The 17741-nt window shown below is 43.5% G+C and overlaps 1 protein-coding gene across 3 annotated transcripts in view; it reads left to right on the top strand.

The window, feature by feature from the left end:
- Nucleotides 1-5237: 5237 nt before the first annotated feature.
- Nucleotides 5238-17741, top strand: part of Rpap3 (RNA polymerase II associated protein 3) — a 31479-nt gene continuing 18975 nt past the window's right edge. The window contains exons 1-6 of one of the 3 annotated variants that reach the window (XM_059247763.1): nucleotides 5238-5309; nucleotides 8057-8215; nucleotides 9847-9987; nucleotides 13180-13305; nucleotides 15839-15966; nucleotides 17468-17589. In XM_059247763.1, the coding sequence (XP_059103746.1) occupies nucleotides 8063-8215; nucleotides 9847-9987; nucleotides 13180-13305; nucleotides 15839-15966; nucleotides 17468-17589 (670 nt within the window). In that variant the 5' untranslated portion in view covers nucleotides 5238-5309; nucleotides 8057-8062. Of the gene's footprint in view, nucleotides 5331-5463; nucleotides 5696-8056; nucleotides 8216-9846; nucleotides 9988-13179; nucleotides 13306-15838; nucleotides 15967-17467; nucleotides 17590-17741 lie in introns of those variants that run through there. The other 2 variants (XM_059247764.1, XM_059247766.1) reach the window with 2 other exon arrangements.

Below are 17741 nucleotides of genomic sequence, written 5' to 3' on the forward strand. Positions count from 1 at the left end.
CGGGGAGCAGAAGGACGCTGGGAAACAGCTTCTGTGACTACAGAGGCTGAAGGAAGAGGAGATGCCCGAGTGACTTCTCACAGATTATTTAGGCCACAATTTGAGGAAGGTATCAGGCAGGACTGACTGCTGTGAGGTACAGTGCCTAGATGAATGCAGCAGGGCTAGGTCCTGCCCTCCTCAGGAGTGTTCCTGGTCCAGTGAGCAGGAGGGTTAGAAGGACACAATGGTCAAGGTGCAGAGACTGAAGTCAGGTTGCACGTGTCTAGCTACGGTCTGACCACATGGGCAAATTTCTTATTCAGAGTAGTGTCTTCAACAGTAACACGAGGAAGCTACCAATTATCAATGTGAAATTAGCAATGTAAAAATAACATGCAATTCTTCTCAGCATTCTTTTCCTTCCTTCCTTCCTTCCTTCCTTCCTTCCTTCCTTCCTTCCTTCCTTCCTTCCTTCCTTCATTTGTTTGTTTTTTTAGGACAGGGTGTCTGTAGCCCTGGCTGTCCTAGAAGTAGCTATGTAGACCAGGCTAGCCTTGAACTCACAGAGATCTGCCGTCCTCTGCCTCCCCAGTGCTGAAATTAAAGGTGTATGCCACCACACTTTTTGAAAATTTTATTTTATATGAGTATTTTTTCCTGCATGTATGCCTGCTTGGTGCCTGTGGAGGCCAGAGGAGGGTGTTGGATTCCGTGGAATAGGAGTTACAGGTGGTTGTGAACTTCACCCTCACGCAGTCCTGGGAATGAAACCCAGGTCATCTTCAAAAGCAGCAAGCACTCTTAATCACTGAGCCATCCCTCTATTCCCTATGGAAGCATCTGTAAGAAGCAGAGGGTTGTATTATTCTTATTTTTGTCCCTTCCCGCTGGCTTGATTTTAGACGAGACTGCTGAGCTTGAGATTGTACAGTGAGTGAAAGCTGTGTGTTCCCTAGGGAGCAGGGATTTAGTAGGACCCTCTGTCTGACACCAGTTGCCATACCAGTCCTGGATTGTTTACGTTTGGTCTTATATAAGAGAGAAGTAGCAAGGCTGGAGAGCTGGCTTAGCAGTCAAGAACATTTGCTGCTCTTGCAGAGGGCTGGGTTCAGTTCCCAGCACCCATACCAGATGACTCACAGCCACCTGTAACTCCAGTTCCAAGGGGATCTGATACCCTCTTCTGGCCTCCACAGGCACCAGGCACTCATGTGGTACACATAGATACGTTGCAGGTACTGACACAGACGTTGGAAAATAAATAAACAAATCTTTAAAAAAATAAGAGGGAAGTATCTCCTGTCGTGTTTAAGTTACTCTGACTCCAGGTTTTCTTTCACATACAGACGAATGGTATACAGAGTCCCAAGGCTCCATGTTGTCTTTGTGAAGGTGTTCAGGAGCCGGCTACGGTGGTCCATCCATACAGCCCTAGTACTCGGGAGATCAGAGTCAGTGAGTGAACGCCATGTACGTGCATCAGTGAGGTGGGAAGATCATGAGTTTAAGATTTGTCTGGCTATAGATTAAGTTTCAGGCAAGCTGGGGCTACATAGTGCTCTGAAAAACAAACAAAAACAAAATAAACAAACCCAACCAACAAACCAAGAAGTTAGAAGTTACTTAGTTAATAACACTTTCTCCCCCCCCCCCCACAGGGTTTCTCTGTGTAGCTTTGCACTTTTCCTGGATCTCGCTCTGTAGACCAGGCTGGCCTCAAACTCACAAAGATCCGCCTGCCTCTGCCTCCTGAGTGCTGGGATTAAAGGCGTGTGCCACCACCGCCCAGCTACCCTTTCTTAAGACTCCAAATGGTTGTCAGAGTCCCTTCCACACCTAACTGTTTGAAAGCGCTCAGTTATTGGGACATGACATTAACAGCATCTGCAATAGTCCTTGCAACATTTCACTTTTGCAGTAATAAATATGTGCTTATTTCCACCGACCATTACGACTTCAACATAAAAAGCACATAAAGAGATTGTTTCTTTGAGAATAACTACTTAGAGATGAACAATAAATTCAATTGAGGTGACTCGAGTTTATTCACAGAAAAATATAAATCAAAGAAAGGCACAGTTTGCCAGTTTTAGAGACGCCTATTTAAAGACAATTGTCAATGGGAACAGAGAGGCATGGCATCTAAAGAGAAGCTAGTCATGTCTGAGCTCACGGGGCTGTCATAAGAGGGACAATGGCGCTTCAAAATCAGGAAGCAATGACCATGGAGATCATTCAGTTACAATTAGTGTTTCTCCTTTTGATTGTATTCAGCACACACATGGAGGGGTGTTGTTATTTTATTTCATTTTTCTTACTCTTTTGGGGCCCGCCACCCAACTCCCAAATAAATACACTGAAACTTATTCTTACTTACAAAGGCCTGGCCTTAGCTTGGCTTGTTTCTAGCCAGCTTTGCTAACTTAAATTATCCTGTCTACCGCTTTGCCTCTGGGCTTTACCTTTCTTTATTCTATATCTCTTTCTTTCCTTCTTACTCTATGGCTGGCTGGGTGGCTGTGTGGCTGGGTGGCTGGCTCCTGGTATCCTCCTCTCCTTCTCCTTTTCTCATTCCTCCCCTTCTCTTCTCTTCTATTTATTCTCTCTGCCTGCCAGCCCCACCTGTCCTTTCTCCTGCTTTGCTATTGACCATTCAGTTCTTTATTAGACCATCAGGTGTTTAGACAGGCAAAGTAACACAGCTTTACAGAGTTAAACAAATGCAACATAAAAGAATATAACACATCTTTGCATCATTAAACAAATGTTCCAGAGCATAAGCAAGTGTAACATATCTTAAGCTAATATTCCACAACGGGGTAGGGGGAGAAGGAGGGGCGATTCACTACCCAAGGGTACTATGGAGTTTTACTGGAGCAACTGATTGGCCCTGTTCTGTTGTCTACTTTTAGTCAACTCTGCCCAGAATTAATTAAAAAAAAAAGTAGTTGCTTTTCTAAGAACAGCAATACTTATTTCAAATATTAAAATATAAAAATACATTAACATTATTTTAAATTATTTAATTTTTAATTAATTTATTTCAAAATCTTTTAATTTTTTTATTTTTTATTTTTTATTGGTGAGTGCTTTGCCTGCATGTATGCCTTCATGCCAGAAGAGGGCACCAGATCTCATTATAGAAGGTTGTGAGCCACCATGTGGTTGCTGGGAATTGAACACAGGACCTCTGGAAGAGAAGTCAGTGCTCTTAACCACTGAACCATCTCTCCAGGCCCCCTATTTTTTTTTTTTTACAAGCGTAAATATTTATTTGTAACAAAGGAGTTTCTTTACAGTGTTGAAAATCTACAACTTCTTTTTTTTTATTTTAAACAGTAAAATATTTTCTCTGTAGAAAATAGTATAAATGATAACATTTCCCAATAAGCCCTTTTAAGCCAAATGATAGCTGAATTATACATATAAATATTGATTAGATTCTGGGATACATAAGAGACCTATCTTCATCTGTTCAAAGAGCTAGGTTTTACTTAATTGAAAATCTACAACTTCTTGTTAAATTCACATTTGCATTTTACCTTTTTAAACAAACATTTATAATCATTATTTTATACAGATATAGATATGTAAAAACAACATCGAGTTCAGTAGTCCTTCAGCAAGCCCCCCTATGTTTTACAAATATTTTTATTTCAGTTTTATGTGTATGGGTGTTTGCTTGCATGTATGTCTGTGTATGATGTGTGTTCCTGATGCCCTGGGTGTTGGTTCTCCAGGCATCGGAGTTGCAGACAGTTGTGAGCCACCTATGGGAATCAAATTCAGGTTCTCTGGAAGGGCAGCCAGTGCTCTTAACTGCTGAGCCATCTCTCTAGCCCTATTTTTATTTTTTAGGCTGAGTATCACCACATGTCTCTGGTTGACCTGGAACTTGCTATGTAGACTTTGAACTCACAGAGATCCACCTGCTTCTGCCTCCTGAATGCTAAGGTTAAAGGTGTACCCTATCATTCCAGGCACATTAAGATTTTTTTTTTTAAAGCTAGTTTTCCCTGCAATGACTCCTGCTGGTTGTGGTGTTGTGTACACAGTAGAATGTGCTGAAGAGGCTGAGGCAGGAGAATTATGAGTTCAAGGCCAGCCTTGGTCACACTTTGCTAAAAGCCAGTTTATCTCTACAATACCATCAACACAATCTTTAATGCTCTATTTTTAGAAATATTTATTTTTGTGTCTGAGTGCTTGCCTACATGTATGTATGTACACCACGTGCATGCCTGGTGCTGATGGAGGACAGAAGAGGGCATCAGATCCTCTGGAACTGGAGTTACAGACAGTTGTGAGCTGCCATGTGGGTGCTGGGAACTCAAGTCCTCTGCAAGAGCAGACAACATTCTTAACCATGGAGTCATCTCTCCAGCCTCTTGTTACTTTTAAATGAATTTAAAATAAACAGTCGCACAGTAGGAGGAAGGTTCTAATGATATGACCTTGTGAGAGAAGATCTAGGGCGGTGTTTCATTGACTGCTGCCTGGGTTACTGGCTCTCAGCTTGAATTGCACAGCTGTATCCCATGCTTTGGAAACATCTGATGCTGAGGCTGGATTTCCGATTAATTATGTCAAACCTCTAGGATAAAATTCATAAATCAGCCTGTGTGGGACATCACACACACACACGCCTCCTTGAACGATTTGTGAATAACTAACTGATATTAATTTGGGACAATAAAGTTGATCCAACTTGAAAAACTGGTTTGTGTTTGTGGACTTTAAAATGTTTGTTTCACCGTGCAATTTTAGAGTTGTTGCAGCAGGAAACGTTCACTCACAAGGGAAGCTGAAGCAAGCGTTACAGGTTCCAAAGGCTTTCTTTTAGATAAGCCAGGGTCTATCTAAAGACGGACACAAGCCTGAGATCCACAGGGACTCTAAGAAAACAGGCTACTAGCAAAAAGTACAAGACAAGCAGCCAAATGCAAGCCTTAGCGGGAAAACAGCAGGCTGACCAATGCAGACGGTTCTTAGAAATAACAGTAACTTTCTCCAATCATCTCCATACAGAGGCTACAAACGTCTCGGTAGCCGAAAGCAAGGCAGCCTTCAGAGACACAGTCGGGGGCAATTAAAGGCCTTATTGTTTGGGAGGTCTGAATACGTTAGTACGGGTGCACTTTTCGGGTTCTCACGCTCAACTAACTTAAGAGTCACCCCGTTCCCGAAGTTAGCGGAGGTAGAGCGGCGGGGGCTCGCGAACCGAACCTCCTGCGCACGCGCGGGCGGCGCGCGGGGCCCTGTGGGAAGGCTCCGGCCTCCGGCGGCGGCGGCGGCGGCGTGTGACGCCGCGCGTCTCCCTGGCTGCGGTGAGGGCGGTGACGGCCGGGGTGGGTGAGCACGCGTTACCGTTGCCGCCGGCGGCAGGGGCGCTCGGGGTGCGGGGCGGGAGCGCGGGGCCCGGCTGGGTCTGCCCGGGCGGCGGCGGCGGCGGTGGTGCAGCGGGGCTCTCCGCGCGCCGCCCAGGCCTGCGCGCTCGGCCTGCCCGGGAGCGGGCTCTCCGTCCCGGCTCGGGCCGTCTGCGGTGGTGGGCAGCTCGGAGCCCCCGTCCGGAGAGGGCCGCGGACCGGCCAGGGCGTGCAGGGTTTGCTTGGATACCGGGTGTGAAGGTGTTTCCCCAGACGCTGCGAGTCTGGTTGCCCGCGGGACGGCTCCCGTCTAGTCAGCTCGGGCTGCTGCAGGACCCGCGGGGCGGGTGGGTGGCGGAAGAAGAGCTCTCGACCCTACAGCGTTTCAGGTTCCTTTTATATGTTTGGTTTATTTTATTTTTGGTTTTCTCTGTAGCCCTGGCTGTCCTGCGATTCACTTTGTGGTAGACCAGGCTGGCCTCGAACCGGCTGCCTCTGTCTCCTGAGTGTTGGGATTAAAGGCGTGCAGCATCACCGCACGGCTTGTTTTGGTTTGTAATGGTTTGTCTCAAGCAAAGCATTGTACTAGTTTTGTTTATGAATGAAATGCATGCTCGTAGCCAAATATGGACACTGCTTGACGCTTAAACTATGTTGTTGAGGCTGAGACAGAAGATCCATTTGCACCTAAAACAGTCTTTTTTCAGTGGAAAACAAAAATGTTATAAAACACCCCTCACCCCCATAGTTTCTCCACCTTAAGGTACCTAGTCTTACCACTTTATCCCTTTTCATTTATTTATTTTTATTTGCAGTCTTCAGGTTAGTACGCAACATCTTTCTCACATGTTGGGCAAATGCTATATCCTAACCCTTTAACAATAGTTCTTAGACAGGGTCTGTTAAGTTGTCCTATTGACCTTAATTTGTGATGCACCCTCTACCTCCCGAAGACGAGCTAGACTCAAGCAATGGCCGACTGCGCCCAGCTGTATTTTTCATGTGCCTTCAATGGAGCGAGTCTTAACATTATTAAAAACAAAGTTTCCCTAGTCCCATATGACATAGTTATCTAACTCATTTCTACCCTTAAGAAAATCTTATGCTGGGCGGTGGTGGCGCACGCCTTTAATCCCAGCACTCAGGAGGCAGAGGCAGGTGGATCTCTGAGTTCAAGGCCAGCCTGGGCTACAGAGTGAGTTCCAGGACAGGCTCCAAAGCTACACAGAGAAAAAAAAAAACCTAATGTAATGCCCTTTCTTTTCTGTGCGCTCATGTGGCATTTGGCACTGTTAACCTTTCCCACTTAACAAACTAATGTTCTCGGGTCTTTGGTGACAGTGCTCTCATATCCTCCCAGCTCCCTAGGTCCTGATGCCTAGTTTTCCTGATGTTGACATCTCTTCCTGTTCCCTAAGTATTACTGTTCTTCAGGCTCTGCCCAGCTTCCTGTTCCTCAGTATTCTATTAGTTACGGTGGCTAAGCATGTTCAAACACATGATGAATGTCTACCTTTGTGAATGCTGGTGTCACCAGGCGGCGGTGATACACGCCTTTAATCCCAGCACTGGAGAGGCAGAGGCAGGTGGATCTCTGTGACTTTGAGGCCAGCCTGGTCTACAAATCGAGTTCCAGGACAGCCAGAACTGTTACACAGAGAAACTCTTGAAAAACAAAAACAAACAAAATTAGTGCTGGCGTCACCCACATTTATCTCTAGTCTGTTATCTACCTACTAGATGTCTTCTGGTGGCCCCTAAGCACTCACATTCAACATATTCCTAACTGAAATCATTCTACTATTCATTTGTTCCTTCTCACATAAGCCTTTTCTTTTAAAGCTGCATTCCTTTTTCAAAAATGTTATTTATTTTTCCTGTATGTGCATTTGACGTGATGGTGCATGCGTGTGCCACGGTGCCCATGTCAAGAGAACAGCTTTGTGTGTCAGTTTTCCCTCCGCACCTTTATGCGGGCACCAGGGATTGGACTTAAGTTGTCAGGCTTGAGTGGCAAGCACTCAGTCACTGAGTCACCTTGCCAGTCCCTCAGATTTCATTTCTTGACTCAAAACGACATTACCAGTTTCTACCAAGCAGAAACCTAGAGCATCATTTAAATCTCTGTACTTCCCAACGTCTCAACCTAAGCAGCCATTGTGTTATTTTTATTTTACCCATCAATACCTTTATGTGGCTTTTTGAATGTGTGTAACACCCCGTGGCCTGGCATTTCAGGATCTGTCCCATGTCTGCTGCTAACCTCTTCATTCTCTCGGAGTTCTCTCTGCTGCCCATTTCTTCCTCTTACTCATTTGACTGGCCTGCTTTTTGAAGCCCAGCTGAGGTTTGAACACTTAGTTGACTCTACTGTTTACCCTCTGATTTACGTTTATTTGTGCCACGCCATCATAATAATGAACAGCTGACACCTGGCAGTGTCCTATGTCACTGCATTTAGAAGAGTAGGCATGTTAAATTCTCTGTGGGGCCTTGCTAAGCACTTTAGGCTGACCTTGAACCTTTGATAGTTTTGCCTCAGTCTTCTGAGGGTTAGCCTCACAGGCATGCACCACTACACCAGGTTTAAATGCAGTTTTCTAAAGTACCTGTAAGTTCCAGTGGGTTTAGGGGGATGCGTCCCCACTGTAAATTTAAGTCCCTGCCCTTCCAGTTCTTATCAGAGGTGTGTTCTCAAAACTTTGCAGGTCAGAATGGCTTCGACAAGTAAAGCAATTGAATTACAGCTCCAAGTGAAACAGAACGCAGAGGAATTGCAGGATTTCATGAGGGATTTAGAGCACTGGGAAAATGACATTAAACAGAAGGACATGGAACTAAGAAGACAAGGCGGTGTTCCTGAAGAGGTAAAGGAAGGTTTCTGGTACGATAATGTATTATTAGTGTGTGTACAGTGTATGTGCGTGCACACGGACCAGCATGCCGGGGGCACAGAAGTCAGAGGACAGCTCCCGGGAATTGGTCCTCTCCGTGGGATCCTGGAATCAAACTGGAGTCATCAAGCTAGCAACAAGCACTTTGACCTGCCGAGCGTGTGACTGATCCAGAAAGTTAAAAGTATGACCTTGTAAAATGTGTTGTGAAAAGCCTGAAATTGCCTGTAATCCACTCAGTAGGTGGAGGCAGAAGGCGCAAGAGTTCAAGGTCCTCCGTGGCTATATAGAGAGTTTGAGTCTAGCCTGGGCTACATGAGGTCTTGTTAACAAAAACATGAAAATGCTGAGATTGGGGTGGTTTACGTTACCATTAACGTTTTCAGAGACTCAGCTTCTCACTGTTTGAATAATGTGTTAACTATTATAAGATATTCTAAGTCTTAGTGGATATTTATTGAAAGGATGGTCATGTGATAGTACTTTTTTTTTTTTTTGAGACAGGATTTCTTTGTTTCCCTGGCTGTCCTGGAACTCACTCTGTAGACCAGGCTGGCCTTGAACTCACAGAGATCCGCCTGCCTCTACTGAGTGCTGGGATTAAAGGCGTGTGCCACCATACCTAGCTAGGTTGAGCTATTTGTATTAAGCCAGTGTGTTAAATCTGGCTAGGTTTTCATGTTATATGTAGCAGTTGGAGGCATGCCACGTTGCCTTTAACTTCTGCTCATTTACCATGCTAACTGAAAATCAGGGAGCTTTTGAAGTTTGAATTGAGAGTTGTAAATTTAAAGGCATAATTTGGATTTCATGTTAATACTTTTGTGATTGAACAATCTGCAACACTCATCAAATCATGAGTTGAGCTTATAATCACTGCTTTTTTTCCCGTGTGTGTGTGTGTGTGTGTGTGTGTGTGTGTGTGTCTGTGTGTGTGTCTGTGTGTGTGTCTGTGTCTGTGGTTTGGGGGGGCAGGGGTGTATGCATGCCCATGTGGTGCATGTAGAGAGGTCTTCCTCTATTCTCGGCACCTTGTATTTGGAGACATTTGTGTATGGACCCTGACATACCTGTGCCTGTGGCGGCTAGGCTGACTGGCCTGAGTGAGAGCTCCTGGGATCTGCTTGGCTCTGATTCCCACTGGGATCACAGGACTGTGTGGCCACGCCTCTTTTACCTGGGTGCTGGGGATTCAGACTCAGATCCTTTTGCTTGCATAGCAAGTATTCTTATCCACTGAGCCATTTCTTCAGTCCCCATAATCAAAACTATAAAATAGAGCACTTGGAAATTAAATTGAAAACAATTTCTTATTTGAAAATATCATTTAGTGCCAGGCAGTGGTGGCACATGCCTTTAATCCCAGCACTCAGGAGGCAGAGGCAGGTGGATCTCTGAGTTCAAGGCCAGCCTGCTCTACAGAGTGAGTTACAGGACAACCAGGACTACACAGAGAAACCCTGCCTTAAAAAAACAAAAAGGGGGAAAAAAGGAAAAAGAAAATACCATTTAGTGATAATTTCTTACATCGTTAGTACACAAAAGTAGCAAAGTGTCAAGCTGCTCAAAGCTTGTTTTTTTACTTTTCTCTTTCTCCTGTCTAGAATTTACCCCCTATTCGAAATGGAAATTTTAGGAAAAAGAAGAAAGGCAAAACTAAAAATTCTTCCAAAAAAACCAAAGAGGAAAACACAAAAAACAGAATAAAATCTTTTGATTATGATGCCTGGGCAAAACTTGATGTGGTAAGTTTATCTGGTTATGTACTTCTTAGTAATTAGATAAACATTTCTTGGTGTAGCTACTGGTCACAGGTTCTGTAAAAATTAATAGTGTCTGTATCACCTATGTTTTTCTCTTTTGTGATGGGGAAGGTGTTCGTTCATACGTAGTTCAGGCTAGCTTTGAACTTGTGATTCTCTTGCCTCAGCCTCAGGAGTGCCTCGTCACATCATAGGCAGGTCTATACCACCATGTCAGCTGAAAGTAGAGGTCCTAATTTGCTTCTCCATTACTGTCATAAAACACTGACCAAAAGCTATTCAAGGAGGAAAAGGCTTATTGCATCTTCTAGGTTAGCGTGCATCGTCAAAGGAGGTTGGAGGCAGGAGCTGGAGCAGAGAGGAATGCTGCTCACTGACTCACTCCATAGCTTGCTCAGCCTGCTTTCTCTCATCTAGTCTCCATAGACAACTGCATGTGTGTGGCACACACACACACACACACACACACACACACACACACACAGTGCTAAAATAAATAAATCTTTAAAAAAGTAGTATTATGAATGATGTGATGTACACACCTGTGTCCAGCACTTGGGAGGCAAAGCAGGTAGATTGTCGGTTCGAATCTAGTTTGAGGTAAATAGCATATATCATATAGTATTTATTCATTTGAAGAAAGTGGAGATATGTCCTAGAGTACAATAATGAAATTAATACATGACCTCACAGTCTAAAGGTGACTTTCCTGTACTATGAAGCTCTATTTCCATTTCTTCCTTCTCACATGTGTAGAGACAGTAACTGCTATTAATTTTATGGTTATTATCTTTGTATTTCTGTTCCACATATTTACTAAAGTACATTGCACATAAATTCCCAATCTTAAGTGAATAGCTTCCTAATTTTACTTTTTTTTTTCTCTCTTTTTTTTCTCATTTAAAATAAAGATAACTTAGCACTTGGGAGGCAGAGGCTAATTTTACTTTTTTTTTTTTTTTTTTTTTGAGACAGGGTTTCTCTGTGTACTTTTGGTGCCTATCCTGGATCTTACTCTGTAGCCCAGGCTGGCCTCAAACTCACAGAGATCCACCTGGCTCTGCCTCCGAGTGCTGGGATTAAAGGCGTGCGCCACCATCGCCCATAATTTTACGTTTTTATACACATAGAAACACCATATCCTTTTCCGGTTGTAAAGCATTTCAGTATCCCAGAAGCCTCCCTGTCACCTGACAGAGGACCCTCAAACGCGCAGCTCAGCTGATGTCTCATACCGTAGATTTGTTCTGTGTTCTAGAGTTTATGTAAATGAAGTATACAGTATACGTGTGTGCTCGTGTTAGATTTCTTGTGTTAGCTTTATTGTTGGTCTGTGTCAGTACAGTGTGGCAGTACTTTTGTTGTTGTTCATTCTGTTGTGTGGATTCATTGCAGTGTGTGTCCATTCTCCTGTTGATGTACACATGGGCCTCCAGTTTGGAGCTATTATGGATAAACCTGCTGTGAGTAGGTTTAAGGACATACGCACCAAGAGGGGACTTGCTGGTCATAGTTCTGTTGGTGAAATTATTAAGGCCACTCCACGTAGTTAAAAGAGAGGTTTATTTAGTGGCGTAACTTACAAATAAAGGGATAGGTAGGTTGCAGGGTCTGGGAAAGACACAGCGCAGTCCAGTGGTGTTCTCTGGAGAACTCTGCTCGGTCTACCTCCAGCTTTCAGAGTCCAAGAACTAAGAGAGATGGCGCATCTTCAGGGTCCTCTCTCGGCCCCGCCTTGTAGGCGTGACAGTTACCGAATGTCAATGGGGGTTGGAACTTTCAGATCAAGGTTGGAATGGCTACCCACTACATACATACTCAAGAGTTGTGTGTGTGTGTGTGTGTGTGTGTGTGTGTGTGTGTGTGTGTGCACTCGCACAAGAGTTGGGGAGGGGAAGAGGGAGAGGGAGAGAGTGGAGAGGGTGAGGGTTTTGCTATGTAGCTATTGCTGGTCTGGAACTCATTACATAAATGTGGAAAAGAAAAAAAACCTTGCTTTGTTACTGGGTGCTTGTAACAGTAGTGTATAAATTTATAAATTGTCAAGCCATTCATAATACCGCCTTGCTATTTGTGATATGTAGATTCTTTTGGCTGAGTTTACTTTATGAATTCAAAGTCATATATAATAGATATTATATATTTTGAGGGACAATGTCTTAGAGATGTAACCCAGGCCAGTCTAGGCTTAAAACTCAGTAATCCTGCCTCAGCTCCTGAGTACTGGGGTTAGAGGTGTGAGCTACTATACCATGCTTCGTCTAAGTCAGATTCTATTTATTTATTTATTTGTGTGCATGTTTATGGGCATGCACATGCCATCATGCATATGGAGGTCAGAGGAGAGCTTGTGATTCTTCTCTTTCTACCACGTAGGTCCTAGGGATTGAACTCAGGTCATCAGGCTTGGTGGCAGGCACCTTTACTCACTGAACCATCTCACTGTCCCCTAGAGTTGATTCTTTTTTTTTTCTCTGTATATCCCTGAATGTCCTGGAACTCTGTGGGCCAGGCTAGCCTCAAACTCAAGAGATCCTGCTTCTGTCTCCTGAGTGCTGGTATAAAGGTGTGTGCCACCACACCTGGCTCAGAGTTGATTCTTTTTGTGAAAATTCATTTTAATTTTAGTATGTGTAGGTATATGTGTCTGCGCACATGAGTACAGGTGCCTTTGGAGACCAGAGGTGTCAGATCTCTTGAAACTGGAGTTATAGGTGGTTGTGAGCTGTCTGGTGTGGGTGCTGGGAACTGAACCCAGGTCCTGTGCAAGTGCTCTTAGCTGCTGAGCATCTCCAGCCCCCTTTCATAACATTTACTTACTTACTTACTTATTCATTCATTCATTCATTCATTCATTCATTCATTCATTCATTTATTCATTTATTATGTAGACAGTATTCTGCTTGCATGTATCCCTGCAGGCCAGAAGAGGGCACCAGATCTCATTATAGATGGTTGTGAGCCACCATGTGGTTGCTGGGAATTGAATTCTGGACCTCTGGAAGAGCAGCCAGTGCTCTTAACCACTGAGCCATCTCTCCGGCACCCTGATTGTAATCTTAACTGTAGGAGATTATTTGGCTTTCATTTATGTTTATGTAAGTCCCTAGATCTTAGCAATTTAAGTTCTTAATTTCCACATAATTATGAGCGCTGCTCTCCTTCTGATTTCAGGACAGTATTCTTGATGAACTTGACAAAGAAGACAGTACCCACGATTCTGTGTCCCAGGAGTCGGAGTCAGAAGACGACGACGGTGTGCGTGTGGATTCCCAGAAGGCTCTAGTTCTAAAAGAAAAGGTACTTTTAGGCTTTGGATTCCTTAGAGAGGAACGCTGTGTATAAGATTATACAAATTCTAAAATTCTTAGCATGGTTTTGGGGATCTTGGCATTTTAAGTTGTTATTGGCTATATCCTTGTTGGGTGGCATCGAGTGTGTATAGAGCCAGGAGCATATTCTTTAGAGCCAGATTAATTACCTGGTTTTAATCTGTGACAAGTCCTTTCAACTTCTTGTAGCTCATGTTCTTAGCTGTACAATAGAACAGAAGTGTTGCTAATCCTCAGTGGTTGATGTATTCAGTGAGTTGATTCCAAGTGCTTGGACAGCATCTGGGTTTATTTATGCTCTCAGTGGTAGACAGAAGTAGCTTGGGATGAGTGTGTGATTATTGGAATAAATATTACCTTCCACTTCTCCACATCACAGGCCATCTTTGGTTACTTTTGTAATGTTCACTATCTCTCATTTCTCCTTTGGAGAGGAGGGTTTTAATAAAAATACTTTAACACAGGCTTAAGCAGGGAAATTAAGAGAAGGGGGTTGTTTAGAAGGAAAGACAATCCAGAGTGTGGGTGTGGGCCAACAGGCAGATGTAAGGTTGGATGGGTTTTGGCAGTCCAGACTGTGGGTGTGGACCAACAGGCAGATGTAAGGTTGGATGGGTTTTGACAGTCTAGAGCGTGAATTTGGGCCAACAGGTAGATGTAAGGTTGGATGGGTTTTGGCAGTCCAGAGCATGGATGTGGGCCAACAGTCAGAAGTAAGGTTGGATGGGTTTTGAAGGTGCCTTTGAAGGATTGCTAAGAAACTTAAATGAGATGACAAGGTGGTTCCAGAGGGCACCTGACAGAAGTACTGTTGATGAGGTAGAATCTGGACCACAGGGATGCAGGAGGTAGGACATTTCCACTGTAAACAGAGCAGTTGTTGCTAACTCTGTAGTCGTTCCCTAACTACTAGTAGATTCTCAAGAGTGTCTAGGGAAGGAATCAGGCCCTACCCAAGGCCGTACACATTCAGGTTCTAAGTGTGGGCCATTGCTATTTTAAATAAGAGAGTATTATTTTTATGTTAGCAACCTTCACAGCAAATGTTAATTGTCCTAGAATTTTTGCTTCTCAGCTAGTGTGAGGCTTTAATCAGAGACACTGGGGTGAAAGGTTCCTTTTCCTTCCCATGTCTCAATAATTTTCCCTGTCTTCCTGTCCTGCCTCAGTTTACCCCTGTGAGACTTGGATTCCTTAATCTTCAAGGCTTCTGATACTGAATCATGGAGCTTCCCTATCAGAGGATCAGAAGTCTCAACCCATGTTCCCTAAGTGGGGCTTGAGCGAACTTGGGCTGTAGCTTGGTGGATTGTCATTTGAAGAGAGGTGTCATTACTTGAGATATCAAACTATATATAAGTAATAAAGCATGTAGAGAATTGCTGTTCCTAAGGTTAGGACTAAAACTAGCAGGGCCTGTTATCATGAGAACTGAGGTGTTAGTAAATCTTTAAAGCGCAATAGCAGAATCTGGAAGAGATTTAATTAGGGTGTGCAAATCTTAGAGGACATATTGTCTCAGTTGTCAGGACACACTCCTTTAGTAATAGCATAGGCTCTCTTCAGGTTATTAAGAGCCATTGGGTTTTGTGGTACATCTGTTTTTATCATCTTAAGTTTTAAGTGTGAGAGCGCATGGACTGTAAAAAGAACATATTGGTAGTTACATATCAGTACTATAGCAAAACATAAGAACGGTTTTAAGAAGTGGAATAAATGAAAAGGAAAATAGCTTGAGATTCTAATCACTGATGCATATCAGCAGTGACTAGCAGAGAAACAGTAAAACAAAGCAAAGCATAAAGTAAGGCTGTAACCACAGATGAACTGGAAATGGAGCGTAACTGTGTGTTGTTGCTAGGGTTGCTGTAAGTGTCCTACCTGCCATGTTAGCAGCCCACACTTAGGCCTGAATTACTGTCTGTCCCTTCGGAAAGTCTAGTCAAGTTGTTTGTTCGGATCATTACCAGTCATTGTACTTCTTGGCTCTGCTTCTTGCTAGGGATTGAAGACCATACAGGCGGCCAGACATCAACCGTTAAGGTCACCTGGCTCTCTAGTCTCCTTTTATCACTTGAGGCATCTTTTGGCTTAGGTCAAGGTCTTGTGAACATGACTTCACTTTGAAACATCGAGGGCAGTTTTCTTGATGTTGACCCTCTTTGTAGAGTGAACTGCTTAGAGTCCAACTCCAAATCCCGTGACCTCTCTGACCAAGAGGACAGGTGACCTAGGGAGCTTTAGGACACTTAGAGGCATCCTGTTGTCCCCTGGTCCCCTAGAACGGAGCCCACCTGGGAGCAGAGTCCAGAAGCAGATGTGTTTATAGCCCCTTGTGGGTCCCAGTGGCTTTGAAGGCTCCGATTCTCTCCCGGGTTAGATGGCAGTGTTTGTCACGTTTCCATGAGCTGGCACTGTCAGGGGGCGTGTGACACCGACTGTTTCCACCCCTGCCAGAGCTCCTGGACTGAACCCGTTTGCTTGATTCTCTTTTCTTTCAGGGCAATAAATACTTCAAACAAGGAAAATACGATGAAGCCATTGACTGCTACACGAAAGGCATGGATGCCGACCCGTATAACCCTGTGTTGCCGACAAACAGAGCCTCCGCTTACTTCCGATTGAAAAAGTGAGGACTTGGTACATGTGTGTGAGTGGTCCTGCGGGTGTGGAGGCTGGGCTCCGTTTTGTTTTTCCCTTTGGTTTGTTTGTTTCTTTTTCTTTTTTCTTTTCTTTTCTTTTTTGAGACAAGGCCTCGTTCTGTAACCTGGAACTCACAGTGTAGACCAGAGACTCACCTGTCTCTGCCTCCTGATTGTTTGGATTAAAGGCCAGCACCACCACACCCAGCCTGGAGATTGGTTTTCCAAAGAGTTTTGTAATAAACTCAAGGGAGATCGAGAACACTGCCTTTCTTTTACTCTGCAAATTCTTATAGGTTACTCCCAGTGGAGTAATTTATTCAATCCATTGTAACATTTGGATTTTAGACTGTGTTCAAAGTTGGTATGCTAAGGACTTCCTCCTGTGAAATTCAAGTAATGATGTTCTTAATTCATTAAAAAAAATTGGTTGCTCTGGCTGAGGGTTACTTGGCTAGCATGTTTGAGGCCCCTAGGTTCAGTTCACTGTTTGGGGGGGGCGGGGAGGAAACAAGAGAGAGACAGAGAGAGAGAAGAGAAGAAAAGAAAAAAATGAAAAGTTTTTAGCAGTTAATTTCTTTGTATTTGAAAAACCATGTATTTACTATTTAGTCTGCAGACCTTTCTTTGGTAAACTTAAATTGTATTCCAGTATTTGCTTATCTTTAGATTCTGACTCTTAAGTACATAATGTTGGGGAATGTATATGCACATAGCTGACCTATCATGGGAGTTTTTAAAAGACAAATATTAAGAAGAAAGACATTCTTACTGCTTTAGTTATTTGGAAATAGAAATTACATTGCTTTCTGAGTTTTTCATTTTACTTTTTGTTTTGTTTAGCTTTTTTCTAGACAGGGTTTCTCTGTAGCCCTGGCTGTCCTGGAACTCCCTCTGTAGACCAGGCTGGCCTCGAACTCAAAGACCTGCCCTCTGCCTCCAGAGCGCTGTGCGCTATCATGACTGGCTTGACATTTGTCTTCTGGCAGTTTTGTAGCTTGTCTTTTCTTTCCTTATAGACTCTTGAAATCCCACAAAAAAACAGAAATTGCCTGGCGTGGTGGCATATGCCTTTAATCCCAGCATTCGGGAGGCAGAGGTAGGCAGATCTTTGTGAGTTTGGGAATTCAAGTCGAGCCTAGTCTACAAGTTGAGTTCTAGGCCAGGCCATCCAGGGTTACACAACGAGACCCTGTCTCAAAACAAACAAACAAACAAAAAGAATTACTGCTTTTATGGACTGGGTGTGTAGCATATATACAAGGTCCTGGGTTTTATTTCCAGTACTGGGATGGGGTGAGGGGAGATTATTTTTAAGTTTAATTAAATAAAAGAAAATGGGAAATATTCCTGTAATTGTGAAGTAAATCTCCTCTTAGGAATTTCCAAAATGAATTTTGAATGAATTTTTGTTTATTTAATAAATAAGTTTTTGTTTATTAAATGATTTTTATAACTTCATTATTTTAATGTTTTTTTGAATTGCAGATTTGCTGTTGCTGAGTCTGACTGTAATTTGGCAATCGCCTTAAGCAGGAGTTACACCAAAGCTTACGCCAGACGAGGTGCTGCTCGGTTTGCTCTGCAGAAGTTAGAGGAGGCCAGAAAAGGTATTTGTCTTTTCAAGTGGTCACCTGAGCATTTCTTCATTCAGTTAACACATAGTATACAAAGAATTCTAAGTGAGTATAGTGCCCTTTCTACGTAACATTTTGAACAAAGCTTCTCTTTTCGTCAATTAAAAAAATTTTTGTTTTACATT

The sequence above is a fragment of the Peromyscus eremicus genome, chromosome 20 (genome assembly GCF_949786415.1).
Source record: "Peromyscus eremicus chromosome 20, PerEre_H2_v1, whole genome shotgun sequence".
NCBI lineage: Eukaryota > Metazoa > Chordata > Mammalia > Rodentia > Cricetidae > Peromyscus > Peromyscus eremicus.